The sequence below is a fragment of the Dermacentor albipictus genome, chromosome 2, assembly GCF_038994185.2.
Source record: "Dermacentor albipictus isolate Rhodes 1998 colony chromosome 2, USDA_Dalb.pri_finalv2, whole genome shotgun sequence".
Taxonomy (NCBI): Eukaryota; Metazoa; Arthropoda; class Arachnida; order Ixodida; family Ixodidae; genus Dermacentor; species Dermacentor albipictus.
Genome location: NC_091822.1, coordinates 155,661,911 through 155,679,623, shown reverse-complemented (window position 1 = coordinate 155,679,623; position 17,713 = coordinate 155,661,911). Strand labels below are relative to the sequence as shown.

Sequence of the window (17,713 nt, the reverse complement as noted above, 5' to 3'; positions counted from 1 at the left end):
GTACGATGCTTCAAAGCGGTACAAAAGCGCCTCTAGTGAATGCGGTGTTGCCTTAGAAACGAGCTGTTTCTAAGGCTCAGGCGTGCGTCGCTTGCTCAGGCACACATTTCGTTGCTGCGCCGAACGCTGCGTTGCTCGACGCTCACCGCGTCCAATGCGTCCAAGGCGAAGCAGAGTAACGCATGAGTTGTTTCTTCGTCTAGCCGAACCAAATATAGCCAAGCAACAGTAGTTCACCAAGCTAAACAGTGGTTCAACAACTAAAATAAAGGCTAGTATGCTTCGCCTCCTTGGCTTAACCTTACCTAAGCCACAGCCATTTTTTTTTTCTTTAGTCGAACAACGGTAGACAATTCTTTTGGTGTACCATTGGCTTTGTTACACAACACTGCAAAAGTACCCTATTCCACAATGCAGAAATTCAGTCAAGGGCACTAGAATCCAACAATGCCTTTGCTTTATTTCAATACAATTTTGAATAACAGTATAATGCTTAAACAAAATGCAGGTTCTCTTGAGTATAACTGCTTGTAACAAGATATATTCTAAACTGCTGTCTTCTGATGTCTTCTGCTGAAAGTCCAGATCTTTGCAAGTCTTGCCAATTCTTCTACAGATGACAGTGATGCAAGAATACCAGACTTGAATGGGCTTGGACCAGAACATGACTGGGGCAGGCTTAGAGAGGTGTTGGTCATGCAGGCAATAAATTTGTTGACTGTGACTTTGTCAGACGTTAACTTGGCAGCGGCATTTCTGTGCGTGTCCTGACTAGCTGAAAACAGAGCACAGCTTGGCTCCAGGCAATGAAAAAATCCAAGGAAAGAAACATTAACTATGAAAAACAATAAAAAAGTTATTTTCAAGAGATAAATGTGTAAGACTTTTCATGTGCTTGGCTGTGTGCTGTGAATGACCTTTAGTCGTGAGGCTAACTTCAGTCACAGTTGGCCCAGGGTAATCGGCATAGAATGCGCACAAAAATTTCTGGTGCTGCTGTCGCCATTGTCAGATCAACTTGACAGATTGTCCGTCGGGGTGGGCATCTCTTTAAACAGCAGTCAGTTGGATACGACTTGGCTCCAGACAGCATAACAACGCATTACTCTGGAGGAAAAAAGCGTGAAGCAACAAACAACAAAAGTTGCACTGTTCTACTCTTCCATGTCAAACGACTGTGAGCCGTCTATGCCTTCCAAGCTAGCAAAGTCTGAATCCTCTTCCTGGCTCATCTCTAAGCTCTGGGAAATTGAAGACAGCGTGTCCTCAAACGTGAGATCCTGCGTGTTTGAGAGTGACTCAAAGTCACTGTCTTCCGAGTCCGCCATGCAGCCGGTGGTCAACTTCGGCTGGGCTTCATCTGTGTTCACCAGTGCAGCTGGTGTGTGTGTGTCAGCTGACAACGTGCTGGTGCTTGCCCTTGACTGCACTCCGTTGGTGTGTGATAGGGCAGGTTGCAGGTTAACCTCAGCGGCTTCGCTGCTACCAGCGTCGGAGTGAGTCGCACTCACATCTGCTGTCACGGCTTGTGGCTTTGCCTCAGTTGCTTTGCTGGAACTAGCTTTCGAGTTAGCTCCGTTCAGGTTTGCCAGGGAAGCTTGCAGCTTCGCCTTGGCCACTTTGCTGGTGCTTGCCCTTGGCAGACCTCCATTCACTAGTGCAGCAGATTGCAAAATCTTTGCTTCTGCTTTCGAGGTTGCTTCTTTCGTTGGGACCTTGAAACCAGATTTTTTCGCAAGGGGTGCTTTTGGCGGCACCATCTCATGCAGTGCACGGTTTGGCTTGGATATTGCCTTCCCTTTCTTTGCTGGAACTGTGTTTTGGGCAACGGCAGATGGTGACGCGTGGTTCTCTTTGTCTTCGGTTACAGCCGCTTCCTTCACTTTGTCAACCTCTTGTTCGCTTGTGCTGGTTTCAGGAATGCTGCTGCTGCTCTCGTTCCAGACCGCAGCTGCAGTGTCCTCATTATTGCTCAAACGGATGGGCTTGACCCTGCTGATAGCGGATTGCTTGTCAGCTGGAGTCCTGGCCTTCAAGGCAGTCTTGACACCTCTGGCTCTTGCTGCCCCGGCTGAAACCTCATCTGGCTCTTCAACTCGGTGGTTTGACTGGGGTCCTGTTTCTGACCGAACCACCGCTTGCACTTCTGTCTCACTGCTGGCCCTCTGCATTGGCTGTTCAGTAAGGGCCACCTTGGGTGCGGTCCTCAATGCCACAGGTTGTGGCTGCCATGGCTGACTTGTATCACTTGAGTTGCACCTAGAGGCATTCATGGGCTCTTCAATTGGGAGTGTATCCATTGGAGGCTCTATATCCATAGGATCAAATGGTAGCAGCAATTGATTTGGCTTACTCGCGTCGGTATTCTTACCAGCCTTGTTCAGAGAGCCAAGCATTGGCTTGTAGCCAACCGCCTTGTCATCGTCAAGGAATTCAATCAGAGAATTGACATCATAGCACTCGGGCTGAGCCTCTGCGCTGTCGAACGATGGAATAGAGAGGACAAATTCTGCCTCTGTCGAATCTCGTCGAGGCATGAGCGGCTTGGCACAGTCAGCTTTGGTTCTGGTAGGCGACTTGTCACTGTCAGGTTCGGCTTGCACGGTGGCGTTATCTGGGGGAGCATGAGTAAGCTCGGTGTCTATTCGTAGCTTCACACTGTCACTCTCTGTCACACTGTCTGGAGGCACTCCTGCACAAACTGCGGAGTCCTTATCTTTCTTCTCAACAGGATTTGGGACGGCGAACTTCTTGATTGCACATCCTGGTTTCTTGGTGGGCTGTGGGTATGCCATAGCTGCCATTGAATCGGGGCTTTCATGATCGGTTGGGGATGTGAAAAGAGATTGCTCAGAGACAGCTCCAGCACCTTCGCTTTGGGTTTTGTGTTCTGCGTTCCCCTGTGACGCTGTCATGCCAGTATTGTGTACTTTGTCTTTGGTCTTGCCCAAAGCTGTCGCCGCTGTCAGAATTGAGGAAGCAGTCTTGATACTCTGGTTTGTATTAGATCCCTTTTTGCAAGTTTGCCCTTGTTTGGTTTCTTCAATTGTTTTCTTGGATAGAATTGCAGACAGCTTGCCTTTTGCTGGTTGCTTTAAAGTACACTTTGCGGATGCTGCCAGGTTTGCACAGGCTTTCTTGTAATCACCGGGCTCCATCTTGTCACGCTCGAGTTCCAGGACTGAAAAACATTTGTAGATGTCAGACTGCATGCCTCTGTATATGACTGGTGTCTACATTAAATGAACAACAGATCAGTTTAGAGCGACCCTCTGTGGTAGCGTAGTGGCTATGGCATCGTGCCACTAAGCTCAAGGGCACGACGTCGTGCATTTTGAGTCATGCATCAAAATGCATGACGTCATGGTGAGCTGTTGTGGGAACAGTGAGGCGGAACTCCCAGTAACTCCACTTGTCTTTCATTTTTGAGTCTTTTCTGGCTTATCAAGCCTGTTCTCACAGTAAGAGTGGCTTTGTTGGTATTGCATAAAGGTAAATTAGGGTATTGATACAGTTCAAATTACTTTTTTTTTTGGTGTTCCTATAAAATTTTTACAGGCATGTCCATAGTAACCATAGTCCATACTTTCGCCATAGTAACTGTTTCAAAAGCAAGTTTTGGTGGCACGAGAATTAGGCTTGCTAGCGTCATTGCTCAGGATTTTAATGATTTCTTATAGCATAATCAGGTGTTATCCTCTGGTTCTTTTTTACCTTTGTTCGTGCTTCAGCTAATTACTTTGTACAGAAGGAAGGATTATTTTTATGCTGCCGATGTTAGATTCACAAACATGGGCGCATGTGTCAGATGCAAGCAAAGTGATTCAGCACATTTTTGCCACTGCAGAGCAGTGTGACTCCCGAGTTCCAGCTACAGTTAAAGACGCCGATGTGTCAGCTTTTGGTAACACACTTAGAAAACTCAATGCTTATCGAAATAGCTAGACTAGGTCTGGGAAAAAAAAAAGAGGGTGTTTTTCTTGCGTACGCTAAATGCACTGAAACAAGATGTTGGTAGAAAGTAGTATGAGCATGCTTGTCTTAAATAACCAAGCTGTCCTGATAGCCTTTCATGCTCTCACCTTGTTTTGAGCATGCCTTTAGCTTTGGCTTCTTTGGGCCTGGATGCGCAGACTTTTCGCTTTCACCGGGAAGGATTTTGCGTGGCCTTCCTCTCGGGCATTTCACGTCTGTGCAACAATATACGGCCAGTCAGTGAAACAGTCCGCAAAGGTGGGCACATATAGCAATTCATTTTTATGAAGCAAGCGAACATTTTTAAGGGTTCTTTGTGATTATGCATTTAATTTTGTGAAGAAGCAGCACGATGAAACGTCGTGCACAATGCACACTCGGCGTTTGCGCATTAGTGCTATGTCGTGGCGGGCAAAAATTTTTATGGCTTAGCGTAAGAGCGCGCATTTCATCCCGTGCATTCATGTTACATCCCAGCCGAATGGTACACCTAATTTTCTTTTAGTTGCAAGCAGCAACGTCACTGCATTTTGTATATATCATGGCTAGTGCAGACATATCATCTAACATTAAATTGGCCTTCTAACATCATCATTTCAAAGGAATCTTGTGCTGCATTTATCTGGTCATTTCAATGGCTCATCAGTAAATAGCATTTCTAGCTTATGATAGCTCTCTGTGACAAAAAATACTAGCACCTGCAGCCTTATGCTTTAGCAACTTTAACGATTAGTGCTTGTGGATAGGTTGCAAAATGTCCAAAGCATTGAACACGCAGTTGATAATGCCTGCAATCACCAGTGCAATAGCTGTGTTGCTCTGTTTTTTTACCTTGGTTCACTTGTGAGGTGACTGCTTCTTTGCTGGGTGGTGTGGGCGGTGCATTCACTTCGCGTGGTCTACCATGTGGAGTCACCTCTCCTGCATTGGCAAATGGACATTTTAATTCTCTCACGACCTTTTCTCATTAGTAACAATGCTTTTTTTCTATCTCAGATGCTTTCTCTTGCAGTTCCTGGATGTTAAAAGAAGTAGTATACATTAGTTGTTGTTTTTGTTTTTAAACCCATACACATTTTTTTAACAGCCTGCAGCATCATACCTTGCAATTCTTTAGGTGGATTATGTGGACTAGTTAAAGAAGCAGACATTACTTGCGCAACAAGTCTGTGTTCTCTCAGAGTACTAACAAAGATATACAACTTTAGCTCTTGAATAAGCACTTAGGACACTTGTTAGTGCAGTTTCAGGATTGAAGTACAGCACTAGTGAAGTCAAGTCCATTTTGCGGGAAATCGAGAGCTTGCCATCAGTTTTGAGAAATCGACTTGGAACCCCCCCCAAAAAATTGAAGCAAGACCAAGTGAAATGCCATTCCATAGCACATTTTGGAGATGCACATGTCGAAATTAGCAGTAGCATAGGATTTATGCTAAACTGGCATCACTCATTACTGTCTGGTTTTGATCTGACACCTAACCTAACCTAACCTAAAGTGAACAATTAAGCTATTAATTAGCTAACCAAGCACTGCAATTTAGCATTTGAATAATGTATTCTCACATTATAGGGATTCTCACAGTAAGGCGAGATTCTGCCATCTGGTACAGGAAAATCCGTTTCAAATAAAAAACATAATAGAGAAGAGGGTGTTACTACAGATGAAGGGAAGCATTTTCAATCGAAGTCCACAAAGGTCAACCTCCTTTGTGGTTTTCCTGTTGCATTGGCTTGCAATGGGCATGACAAAATATTTTTTGTGTGATGCCAGTACATTGAAAGGATCTATGCTTCATGCTGTCTGTTGACAATTTGAAGAATGGGAGGATGCCTAAATACTTCATGATCTGATTTGTTTTGAGACTGTCGTAAAAGGTAATACAGTAAAACAGTAGTTAAAATGAAAATATTGAAACAATAAGTTCATTTCAATATGAGCAGTATTATTGTTGAAGGCAGAGAGGCCTTAAACAGCCATAATGATGAGAAAAGGGAGATTTTCCTCTCGCTGTGTATCCAATAAGAGTATACATAAATACCATGCAGCTTTTGTCAAGTAAATAAATGGATGCAGCTAACATGGCAATGTTAAATTGCATGTCTATGTTGGCTTATGAAGCCCAAGGGACCAATTATTTTCCTCGGACTGCTTTTGAATGCTTCCAAATGCACTCTAAACATTTGTACAAAGTATACAGTGCAACAAATTTGTCAGAGAAAGAATTAAGGAAACTTCGCGACAGTGATGAAACCTGTGACTGCTTGCCCCTTGTGTAGAGAGCGGTAGTATGGCTGTGAGACATAACCAGGGCAGTGTACCTTGTAACAGTCTAACCTGAATACACATAGGCTTTAAGGATCAAACATTGAGTGCTTTGTAAGGAAGCCACGTTAAGCCAGCACATTCTAGGCACCCCAGCCAGAAATCTCCAGTGCCCTTTGCAGGAGAAGACAAATATGACAGTGACTGTATACTTTTGTTGTTGTTGTTGTTGTTGCTGTTGTTTCATTCATGAAACAATCACAGAGAGTAGAAAGAGAGCTAGCTGGCCATTTCCACCAGGAGTGGCACGACACCTGCAAGCTCTTAAAGGGAAAATGTACATAAAAAATAATAGTGAGTGAAGAACAAGTAGAAAAAAGACAAAAAAAGAGAGTGAACACAAGAATAAAATGTGCATGTGTGTGAAGTCAGGAGATTGCTGTTGCCACAGGGTGGTGTGGTGCATTCAATGTGCTTCACTGCTAAAAATGGCAGTTTCACATTGTTTCTAGAAAGGTACGTCGTTAACGCACGCGAACCTGTGTGCACCATAGAGAAGTTAGCACCTTTAGGAGGAGGCCTTTGGCAAGAAGCTGCCGAGAATGTGACACTAGGGGAGTGCTTCGATGCATCAATTCACTATAGCCAGAGGAACGACGTGTATGCGTAATGTCCCTGTTGTTTTTCTATTTTTTAACGAACTTGCGAAGTTAAAACTTTCCAACCATCCTTCACCTTGTTCGGTGGTTTCCTTAGACTGCTTCGGAGGCGGTTCTTCAGCTTGGTTGCTTGCTTCTTGAAGATTAGTGCACAACTGTGCCCTTGGGCGTTTCACTCCTGTAAAACATTTGTGCAGGTGCTAAGCTGAGCAAAAGTGTCATTGTTAAAAAGAAAGGTAAAAAGGAAAACTTACTGGTAACACTAAAATTTCTTTTTTCTCTTGCAACTAATGTTGAAAGCAAACTTTTATGTTTGTTGAGTTGGTAATGTTAGGTTTTATTTGTCACTTAGAGTCTCTCCTGTTCTGTTGCAAGAAACTTCATTCATTTTGGCAGAATAGTTGCTTAGTGAAAGAATTTGTGTATTCCGCGTCTGTTTAGAACAGGGAAATTGATGTGTCGACTTGTGCCGAAGCTGCCAATTAATACTTGAATGATTTGATGAGCCCTGGAGAACACTAATGAATTGAAAAGGTGTTGTAGCACGACAATTATATGCTTTGTGGTGTCGACTATATATTGTTAAAGGGAAAAATAAAAATTGAGCTCATAAAAGGAAAGAACCCAGATGCCACGAATTACAGCCATATAAATTAAACAGTGAAGTTAAATTAAACTGAGTTATGTTTAGCAATGTTGCATTAAATTAGCAAACGCCATATAGTATGCATTACCAGGCAATTGATGACCATAATTAGAGTGGCATATTGAAACCTTTCAAGATATCGCCTTAGCATCGGAAGACAAATTCATTGCAATTTCACGGAGCACTTTTACTGCTTTTTACTGCCTAGGTGCACAGGCATTCGAGAACAGACATGCCAGTCATGAAGTGTTAAAAAAAAGTGTCATCATTAACCAGTGCCAACCTATTTGAATCTAACCGCAATGTAAAGACTTCGCACAACAATCTTCAATTATCCTGCTCCCTTGCATTCAGCTGAATCCATGGATCTCGCGCTATATGCCAATTTCATAATCTCATCACACCACCTAATTTTTTGTCGACCTTGTCTGTTACTCTATTAGAACTCTAGTTATCTGTTCCACCACTTCTTCCTCTTAATCTCAACTATAGGATGTTGTGTACCCACGTTTGACCTCTGAATCACACCGATGTCTATCTCATCATTTTTCTTTTATCGCTTGCTGCACACTCCAGCTCGCACTGTCCTATGAATGGCGCATTATTAGCATAGCTTAATAGTGCCTTACCTTGTCTTGGCTTTGCAGCCTTTGCATCTTTGCCAATCTGTGCATCAGGTGCAGGGATTTTGCGCAGTCTCCCACAAGGACGCTTCTCTGCAAGCGCACATACCAGGAACTGACTTCAGTGCTTTTGGTGACTTTTGTGAAGAGTTGCTCTGACATATTTAATCCCTAGAATGTTGATCGTGCAGCAGCTCCAAAAATCAGTGTAGACGCATTATTAACATAGCTTGCTCATGGCTTACCTTGTGTTGACTTTGCAGCCGTTGCATCTTTTTCAGGCTGGGTATCAGGTGCAGGAGTTTTGCGTGGTCTCCCGCGAGGACGCTTCTCTGCAAGTGCGTGTACCAGGAACTGAGTTTAGTATTTTTGGTGACTTTTGTGAAGAGTTGCTCTGACATATTTAATCCCTAGCATGGCGCTCATGCAGTAGCTCCAAAAAGTCAAGGGGTCAGTTTTATGCTACAGTACCACTGGTACGAAGCTCATATGTGCTGGAACATCATCTAGCACTAAGATGGGGAATCAAGTGACATTTGCCTGTGGCAACAACCACTGATATAAACTGTACCTTTGGGAGCTTGGACTGAGCTCTTCTGCGTGCCTCGGTACCTATTCAAGAAGCAGTAGCTCTTGATGCGTTCCTGTGTAGGTGTAAAAAAAAATATAATTTTGTCATTGGAAAAGGACATTTTCAGCTTGTTATCTTGTTCTCTCCTGCAACACTTAATCTTAAAAAGATAAAAAAGTGTGGGGATGCGCGACTCTCGCGCGTCCCCTGATATGTTGTTTTCTCGCATAGCTCCCGTCTCCTGTAATCCGGCTTCGCCGCGTGGCTTTACTGCAGCGGTCGCTATGCTTGCAGGGTAGTGCGACAGATGGCGCGAGTGTTGCGCTGCTAATGCCACCTAACAGCGGGGTTACTTGGGCACAAAAGGGGGAAGGCTCTTCTTCTGTGGCTCGGGTTCGGAAAGCGGCGCGGACGTTCTGCGCGTGCGCCGATCCATGCTTCTGCGAGACCGTCTCGCGAGGCCTACCCCAGAATGGACGAACCCGATGGTTCGAACGCGCCACCGTTCGCGTGACCGCGCGAACGACCAGGCGTTGGTGTCCAGCGTGGGGCGAACATATTCGCTCGTTATCCGGTTGCGGTGAGTCGGACTTCCGCGACTTGTCGCGCGCCCATCGACATGTTTTGTGGATAGAAACTCGGCTAGCAAGCATTAGTCCATGAAAGGCGCAATAAATGCCCTTGTGATTGTTTGCACCACTGTATTGTCGTTCCTTTGTCCCAAGAGCACGGGTGAGAACGCCACAAGTCTCAACGCTGTTGCTGTTTGCTAAGATCTGTTACAAGCAATAAGTCAGAAAAGCCTGTCATGTAGAGGTGCTTAACCTTATTCTATTTCGCCATAAGTCTCAGCTACCTTATTAGTACAGCAGCATATAAGTACCCAGAGTTCAGCAATGTTTTCGAACACTGCATACGTTAAACTACAATGGTCTAGTAATCTGTGTTTATACTCGTCAATGAGTGCTTGTACAAAAGCATTCCATAGATAAACTGACGCAAAGCCCAGGCTGCTGTCATAAGTGTCCTTACCGCCACGGGCATCTTCAGCGCTTTTTCAGCGGTCGCCACTGCTGCATCGAACATCTTTCTGTAGTAGCCAGGAACCTGAGGAAAAGCCATAACAGTGAGTGGCAAGGTTACTCATCATGAAAGTGCTCAAGAGCTTCAGCAATTCAAGTTCATTTAGGTTCCACGAAACATCATTACGAGAACAGAATGTGCAGAAGAGGAAACCACGGTCAAGAAAGCATGCTTGGACATCTCTCCAGTGTCATCTTTACAAATAACAGAAGCAAACAACAAACTATTTTGACAAACGCGAGCAGACCAGGCGTTTTACTGAACGAGCAGAGGCGCAAACTTGAGTGGCCTGAATGGTGCAGCCACTACACGACTGCACTGTGCGGGCCACTCATGGCTGCACCGTGCAGGCCACCCACGTTTCCTCACTTACTATTCCGCACAATCTGCCTGCATTTAGGGGAATACCGGACGCACTAAAACTCTCTATTTGAGCATAGAATGGACTGCCTAATTTTGGATTGTGTTTTAAAAGTCACTGTGTTAAGTCGGAGTGTTATCTTCTATCACAAGCTCTGCAATATGTGTAATTCCTGCAGGTGCAGTCAAGCTTCAAACAAGATGGTAGGACAGGGGCCTCACACACCAATGCAAGCTATGAGGGGAAATGGCAGCAGCGTACCAAATTATCCGGAGAAACTGTTGTGAAAACAGCTGCACAAGTGCAGTTTCATTCAGCTGGCTTGCACAACCACGAATTAAAATGGCAAAAATCATAATTGTTATGGTGACAAAAGTGGATTGACACGAGCGCTAGTACTGAATGGGCACTGCGATGAACTGAGAGATCAGAAAGGTTCGGCCATATAGCCACAACAAGCAGTAATATGTTGAACAACATCGTGGGCATCACAGAGAATAAGTTGTCCTTGAGAAGATGGCAGTGACCACTTTGACAGCCTGCAGCCATCACAGTAGACAAGCACAGAGCTGCTAGACCGCAAAAGTCGGCATATGTTTTATAATTTTCCAGCAAGCCATATGATTGCTACATTTAGTGTGAACAGGCACACTTTCAGTATCAAGCACAATGTCACTTGCCTTGTTCCCTGCAGGCCCATCATGATTTTGCGCCTGTCGAAAAGATATGCAAAACCTATCCTGAACCCATGCCCGTGTCACCTTTTGGTCCAGAAATGTCACATGGTAACTTGTCTGCAACAGATTAAAAAGAACAACAATGACTTAGGTAGCAGTTAATGGCACAGCCTTTCTTGAAAGAAACAAGGGTCAGCATGTGTGTATCCCAGCTGGCTCAGCTGCATGCTGACTCCAGGATGTCTAGCCAGCTTTTTATTGCATCTCGTAAGAACGCTCGACTTTTGCAGCCCCAGATGTTTTCCCCACATGGCTCTCATGCCTCCTGGCATCCAGCTTCCCCGCACAGTGAACACACGCAGTGAAGGGAGTCCATGTTGTAGCTATGCAGTACGACAAGAGACGGCATATATATGAGTGTTTCGACACGAGCGCCACCTGACAGCATAAATACTTGGGTGCAAGAAAGCTTCCTTTTTCCTCTTCAACTACAAAATGACCTCACATGCTGACTGACCATGTGCTTATTGATGCGCTTCGCGGGACTATCCCATGAAAAGCTTCAGAGCATGGCACCAGCATGGACGGACATGATCTCGCAAACATGCCTCTGTTCGTGAGACTGCACATGAAAATGACTTAGGCTTCGGTGTCTGCCAAGGGCAAACATTACTCGCTCAGTAGCCTTAAATTCTGTGGCGAGTCAAACTTCCCCATACACTCATTGTATGCCGGCTCGCTGGTATTCTTGTATGAAGGTGCAATAAATGCTGTTCTGTATTTTCATTGCACTGTGTGTACTGCAGTTTTTGTTACCAAGTGCACTTGAGACCCCACAGTCTTCACTGCATGAATTAGCTGGAGTGGGAGACAGCCTCACCTTCACTTGCCAGAGCTTTGTAGGCCGTTATTTTCATGGATGCGACACAATATATAGCTAGGACTTGGCAACTCTTGTACTGCTGGTGTCTTTATGCTTAGTGACAATGTGGCGCTCAGCTGCTGACAAGGTCCTGGGTTCAGTTCCTAACCACTGCAGCCGCATTGTGCCGGGGGAAAACATTGTCAGCGAAATACAATGTTCATGTGCTTAGTTGTGCGTGCACATTAGAATACACAGGCGGTCTAAATTGCCCAAGTGTCTCTTTGGGAAATTAAGCCCATTGAATCAATCTTCTGGCAGAGGCTGTACAATAAAAAAATTAATATAGTGCACTTGACAGGAGATTAAATTTAGGTCACGTATATACAAAGGAAGTTTGAGAAATCCACTGAATCAAAAAGCCTTTTCGACATCATGTATGAAATACACGTAGCTCAACGGAAGCCACTGTAGATTCTCTTCCCTGTAAATGTATGCATTGCAAACACTTGATTAAATCAAATGGCTCAAAGGCACTGCTGTCTCGCCAATTGCCTCTGATGACAATAACTTAGATGCTCATGATTCGAACAGAGCTAAGTGATGTTAACCATTGTTTCCACAGCATATTTTCTGCACTTGTAATGTCACATACCTCAGTACATGCTTTCTGTAAGTGTGCTGTATTAAATGCCTGTGTGTGATAAATTTGGAAGAAAAAAAAAAAAACTTTTGTTAATTTTCACATCTCTAAATACCAGTCTCTCTGCTGGCCGGAATCAGTATAGTTCGGCCTTTCAGTGGCTTATTTTTTTTTCTTTGTGCTTCTTGGAATGTGCAATAGATTAGTAGTTAAGGCATAAAGTTGAGCTAGTTTGTTGGAGTAGTTTGACTTATCTCTAACACTGGAGTAACAGAAGCACAAAGGAGGAAGAAGACAGGCAGATTGCTGTTGAGCGCCCATCCTGTATTTTTCAATTATGTGCTTCAATATCCTTAGCACTATAAGTATGTCAAACAATGGAATATAGCTTGTTCAGTTCAGTCAATAGTTTGATACACTGCTGGTGTATTGCGGGCCCAGTTGCCTAGTGATAAACATTGGTCAACTGTCATAGTTTTGCATTTTCAAATGGTGCATGTACTTGCAGCACTATGTCATGCTTGTCGTAAAATAAAGCTGTGCACTTACCGGCAAGTTATGTTTACCTTCCCTCCATTCGTAGACACCCAAGTCTGGATCATCATCAATCATGGCAGGCCACCTGGTAATAACGACGCAAAGGAAGTCGGTCACCCAGTTCTAAAAGTTTTCAAGAAGAGAGTGAGTCGAGGTGATCTGTATTGAAGTGAGTAAAGTTTATGAGGGCAGGCAGCGTACATGTGCAAAGGGACACAGAAAATCTGCAACTTTCACAGTCTTGGTCAGAATTTACAGCGTGTAAGGTTTCCTCACACAGTTTAACATGCCGAGCGCAGAAGAACACCATGAAAAAAAGAAGACAGACAATGATGGAGCATTATCTGCTCTCGGTATGTCCAGTTGTGATGATCACAAAATGCCCCAAGGTCAAGCCATTTTGGAGAGCTTCCTTGCCTTTGCCTACAGCAAACTGCAACTTGTATGGCAAACTGCAAGTCTGTCATTTCTTGTGTTTTTCATTTATCTCTTCTGGCATAACTCTATACCTAATGTCAGACATCAACATCGCCTTTGGGCAGGTCTGTCATTACCTCACTGGCTGCCTCCCCATAAAGCAGTACCATGAGAGAGATATGGGGCTCACAATTAAGGTTTGCGCATTTGGTCAGTATAATGGCAGAAGAAAAGTAGAGAGGCATTGGTGCTAAACATTTATACAAATACTTCTTGTGTGATAATTAAGTCCAGCCCTCCTAGCCGTTTCTTTCTTTAATTATACACATTACAAGTTCAAGCTGTCGATAGGGCTTTTATTCAGGCCGCTAAAAGCAATTATTGCTCCTCCATGGCTCTGGGCTTGGAGAAGCACTGTAAGCGTTTTGTGTGTGTTTCTTTATTTTCTCATACACTATGTGGACTAATGAATGGTCAATTGGATAACTCAAATATGAGCGCTAGAAATGCAGAACACTCTTTAATGAATTTTATCTGAGGGTGTAGTTGGTTTCAGTTGTCACTTAAGTAAGTAGCTCAACGTAAAAGTCGTTCTATTGTCCTCGGCTGCTTGAAAAGAGCAGCCTCTTGTTTTGAGCTGTTGCATTTGGTTTGGACGTGACAGGCACAATTCATTCTTTAGTGCAACTCCTGCAGTTGAGGGTGAGCTGAGCCTGTTGAACATAGCTTCCGCCTTGATTATAACAAACATGAACCTTAAAACAATGCCAAACAGTTCATCCATATAAAAGAAAAGGGTAAGATGGTATATGCCCAAATGCAGCCACATCTCCGATAATTATCAGCAGCAATCAAACAAGGGGCATCGCTGGAGCCAACATTTCAACAAAGGGCCTCGTCTTTGTCAAAGTGTGGTGAAGACAAGTCAAAACATTGGCTCTGGCTACATTCCTTGTTCAACCACTGTTGGTCACTTCATTTGTCTATCTTCCTGCAAACCTCTCTCTTCTTTGAGTATAACCACATATCTTCAGTGAGGTATATAACTTTCAGTCATGTGCTTGAACTTTTTCTGTAAAAAGTACCTTTCTTAACAAGGGCAAGGATAAAGGCAACTTGGTAACAATAAAATTAAAACAGCGCTAGACGACAAAACCAGAAAGAGGAGGAGACAACTCCTCCTCTTGGCAACTTGTTGTGCATTAAGAAGTTGCCCAAGGAAACAGTGCATTCGTCTTTAAGGACACTGGTAAGATGATTGAAGGCCTCTACTGATGCCTTCCTTATTGCATAACGATCTTACCATGGATATGTGTTCACTCTGGCCCAGACTATTGAACCAACAAAGTACTTTGCTTCCAGCAAGTCATCATCGGGCTGATCATCTTCCTCCGCTTCACAGGTGTTGTGTTTCGGATCTGCCAAAAAGTGCCACGAGATGCAAAAGTAAGGTAAAAAATTTGTGTGATGGAGTCACGTAAAGCCTACACGTTTATGGTGCACTTTTGCAAACTGAACTCAGACTCACTTACTGATACTGTCATGCAAATCATTTTTGTTCAGAGTAGCTAGCCCTTGTGGTGATTACAGATCAGAAAGAGCTTTATTGAGTATATGAGTTATTTCCTTACTCCACTTGTCCACTTACATTCAGCTCCACTTCTATACTTGCACACATTTTTACAAAGTTTGCGACGCCAAACGAAATCTGTATTGCAGGATTTTTTTAAAAATGCAAACAAGATACTGCACAGGCTCTCTCTCTCTCTCTCCTAGTCCCCTTATCTGCGTCTACTGAAGTTTTCAGTGAATCACACTGCGGTCACTTCTCACTGTTTCCTTCAGCATTCTGTGCTATTTGTTTTCAAGGGCAGAAACCTCGTGCATACCACTGTTCATGGAGCAAAACCACTTCTGAGGTAGCTCACTGGGGTCGATGACATTGGCAAGGTACCGCCACTTGTTGCACTCCGGGTTATCGCATTGCACCCAGGTTCCCTCAACAGTGTTGATCCTAGCTTCAAGTAGCTCTTGCATCTCTTGGCTGGAGTCAAGGCATTCGCTTGTGTCTTGGGTGCCTTCCTCTGTTTGAGACACTGTGTGGAGATGAAAGATGGATTCATGGATTCAGACACAGGGTAATTCTTTAAACGTGGCACTATGTTTGGAACAGCCAAATGGTACTTGTGTTAGTACTAAATTGTGACCCATCATCAGGTAAGCTTGATTATGCATGCTGCTCTGTTAAGGAATGCTTGATCATGGTATGATTCTAGTTTCACACTCTGAACTACAGATGGCATGCGAGATGTGCAAGTCTATTTGCAGGATGTGACGATACTATAGAAGTGGTACATGATAGTTACATTGTAGATTTTGATTAGCAAACATGTGCGCACCTTTCAACAGCAAATAACCGAGACTTAGCCTTGCTTTGACTGGAAAGATGGGAGAAATGAATAATCTGGGCAAGATAGAGCACTGGTTTATTGTTTGATCCTGCAGAATATATATGCCATAACCAGATAAATGAAGAATGACTTTGGAAAGGACACCTAGCTTTGATGCATCTTACAATATGTGACACATGTCTAAATAGAAGACTCAAGTCTCTCTCGCTCTCCCTCCCCTTTCTTTTTGACACTGTTGCAGGAGCCACACTGAAGCACAGACCACCAAGGTCATATATATCTCTTGCTTTTGTTATTGTATATTCAGAGCACTGTCTAGATTACCTCTAGACAGTGCTGTCTTGTCTAGTTTATTTCTCCCAACTTCATGCTAGAAAGCACTTGTCCAACCAACTTGCCCAATGGTGAAATTAATATATTTCAATGCATATGTGAGGAGGCAAAGGTTATTGTGCATAGCTAATTGTGACTCGATCCTCGCTTCCATTCTGTATACCTGTACCCTGTAATATTGTACTAGGACAATATTGCAATGGTTGGAGCTGTGACAATGTCAGTATGAAGTGGAATATTTATGTCCAACTGAAATGAAAATCCATAACTAGACGCATGACCCTTATTAGTGTGTCTATGAAAATAAGAATTGGTTATGTAATCTGGTGAAACATTGCAGCATTGAAAACAATTACATGTAGGATGACTGCAGTCATTTGTAACTAAAAAGCACGCTTGTCACACTCCTATGGTAATTATTTGGCAGTATTTTTTTCACTCTGAAGGATTATGTAAAACATCCTTGTACAACTCGAGTGCGTACAATTTGAGTGGGCATAAATCTGTACTAGCAATTTCTTCAATTTTCCTCTTATTCTGAAACCATTAGTTATTTCAAATGTTCTTTTTCTTCCCCATGGTTGCACAACTTAGACAGAACATATAATAAACCATGAATTCTATACATGCATGTGGTTGAAGGTAGATAGATTAACTTGTTTATGTATCTGTTATAATATGGCTGGTGCTGTTCCTACAGGAGCTGATCTAATAGTTGAGGACCGAGAGATCCATGCATATATCTATATGAATATTCCAGTTGGGTTATGCCCATTCACGATCGCTATATTCTATGAATATTTGAAGGAACTGCGCAAGCGGATAATGTGTCTAATTTTACCACCATTGTAGACAAGCCTCTTAGGCTTCAGCGTCCCTTTGGTGGATAGGCGGCGGTTCCCTTTCTTCACCGGGGCTCCAGGTACTGGCGGGAGAATCCCGAGCGTCGAACCTCTCTGCGGCGTCGCTTGTCCGGTGTCACCGTCTCCTCTGAGAAGATTGAAAAGACAAAACATAAGAAAATAGTTGCAAAGTTTCGGCTATAACTCCAAAAGGAAGTACAAGACTCTACCTCATATCGGGCCACTGCGTTCGCACGTTCGGTGCACCCTTTTAGAGTGAACGTGCTACACTTATGGAAAGAGATGTAGGTAAATAAACTGCGCTCGTCGAGGCCTTTGTCTTTAAGCTCGAAAATAAGAGCAAAGTGATATCCTTTCTCAGAAATAACTCGCAGCAAATGTCCCGCCGATGTTGCGACGCGACGACCAGAAATGGCGATCTGGCGGTTTCTGGCTGTCGCTGATTATCGTCTGCTGTACGAAAATTTTGAAATGCGCGATACTCGCGAGAACCTGATTTGTCGTTTTAATTCGCGTTGCACCGACTAAAAATGTCCGCTGGTGGCGTTTTTTCGCTCAATTAGTCGCGTTCGTAGAGCTCGTCTGCACGTTTGAATTAACGTAGCGTCTGGATGAAGTAAAAGAAGTTCGCGTCGTCTGCTGCAGTTCTCGCGCGACGCGCTCAGTACTCGGCAAATCAAACGAAAAAAAAAAACAACTGCGCAAATTGAAATGAATTCTTTCAGTGAAATGACAACCGGGCATTGTAATAGGTCATTAAGAAAACTATACAATCAATTGATTTGTCGA

At 43.7% G+C, this 17,713-nt stretch overlaps 1 protein-coding gene across 2 annotated transcripts; it reads right to left on the bottom strand.

The window, feature by feature from the left end:
* Positions 1 to 440: 440 nt before the first annotated feature.
* Positions 441 to 17,546, bottom strand: LOC135915492 (uncharacterized). Of its 2 annotated transcripts, none has more exons than XM_065448591.1 (14): positions 17,134 to 17,546; positions 16,903 to 17,051; positions 15,207 to 15,413; positions 14,621 to 14,735; positions 12,913 to 12,985; positions 10,862 to 10,975; positions 9,770 to 9,844; positions 8,738 to 8,810; positions 8,412 to 8,498; positions 8,173 to 8,259; positions 6,974 to 7,075; positions 4,807 to 4,896; positions 4,083 to 4,190; positions 441 to 3,181 (listed from the first exon to the last, which is right to left on the bottom strand). In XM_065448591.1, exons 1-14 carry the CDS (start codon positions 17,136 to 17,138, stop codon positions 1,155 to 1,157), a joined length of 3,312 nt encoding a protein of 1,103 aa, XP_065304663.1. In that variant the 5' UTR covers positions 17,139 to 17,546; the 3' UTR covers positions 441 to 1,154. The 2 variants fall into 2 exon arrangements, with proteins under 2 accessions (XP_065304663.1, XP_065304664.1); XM_065448592.1 differs by having other exon boundaries at positions 16,906 to 17,051.
* Between the last annotated feature and the right edge of the window lie 167 nt (positions 17,547 to 17,713).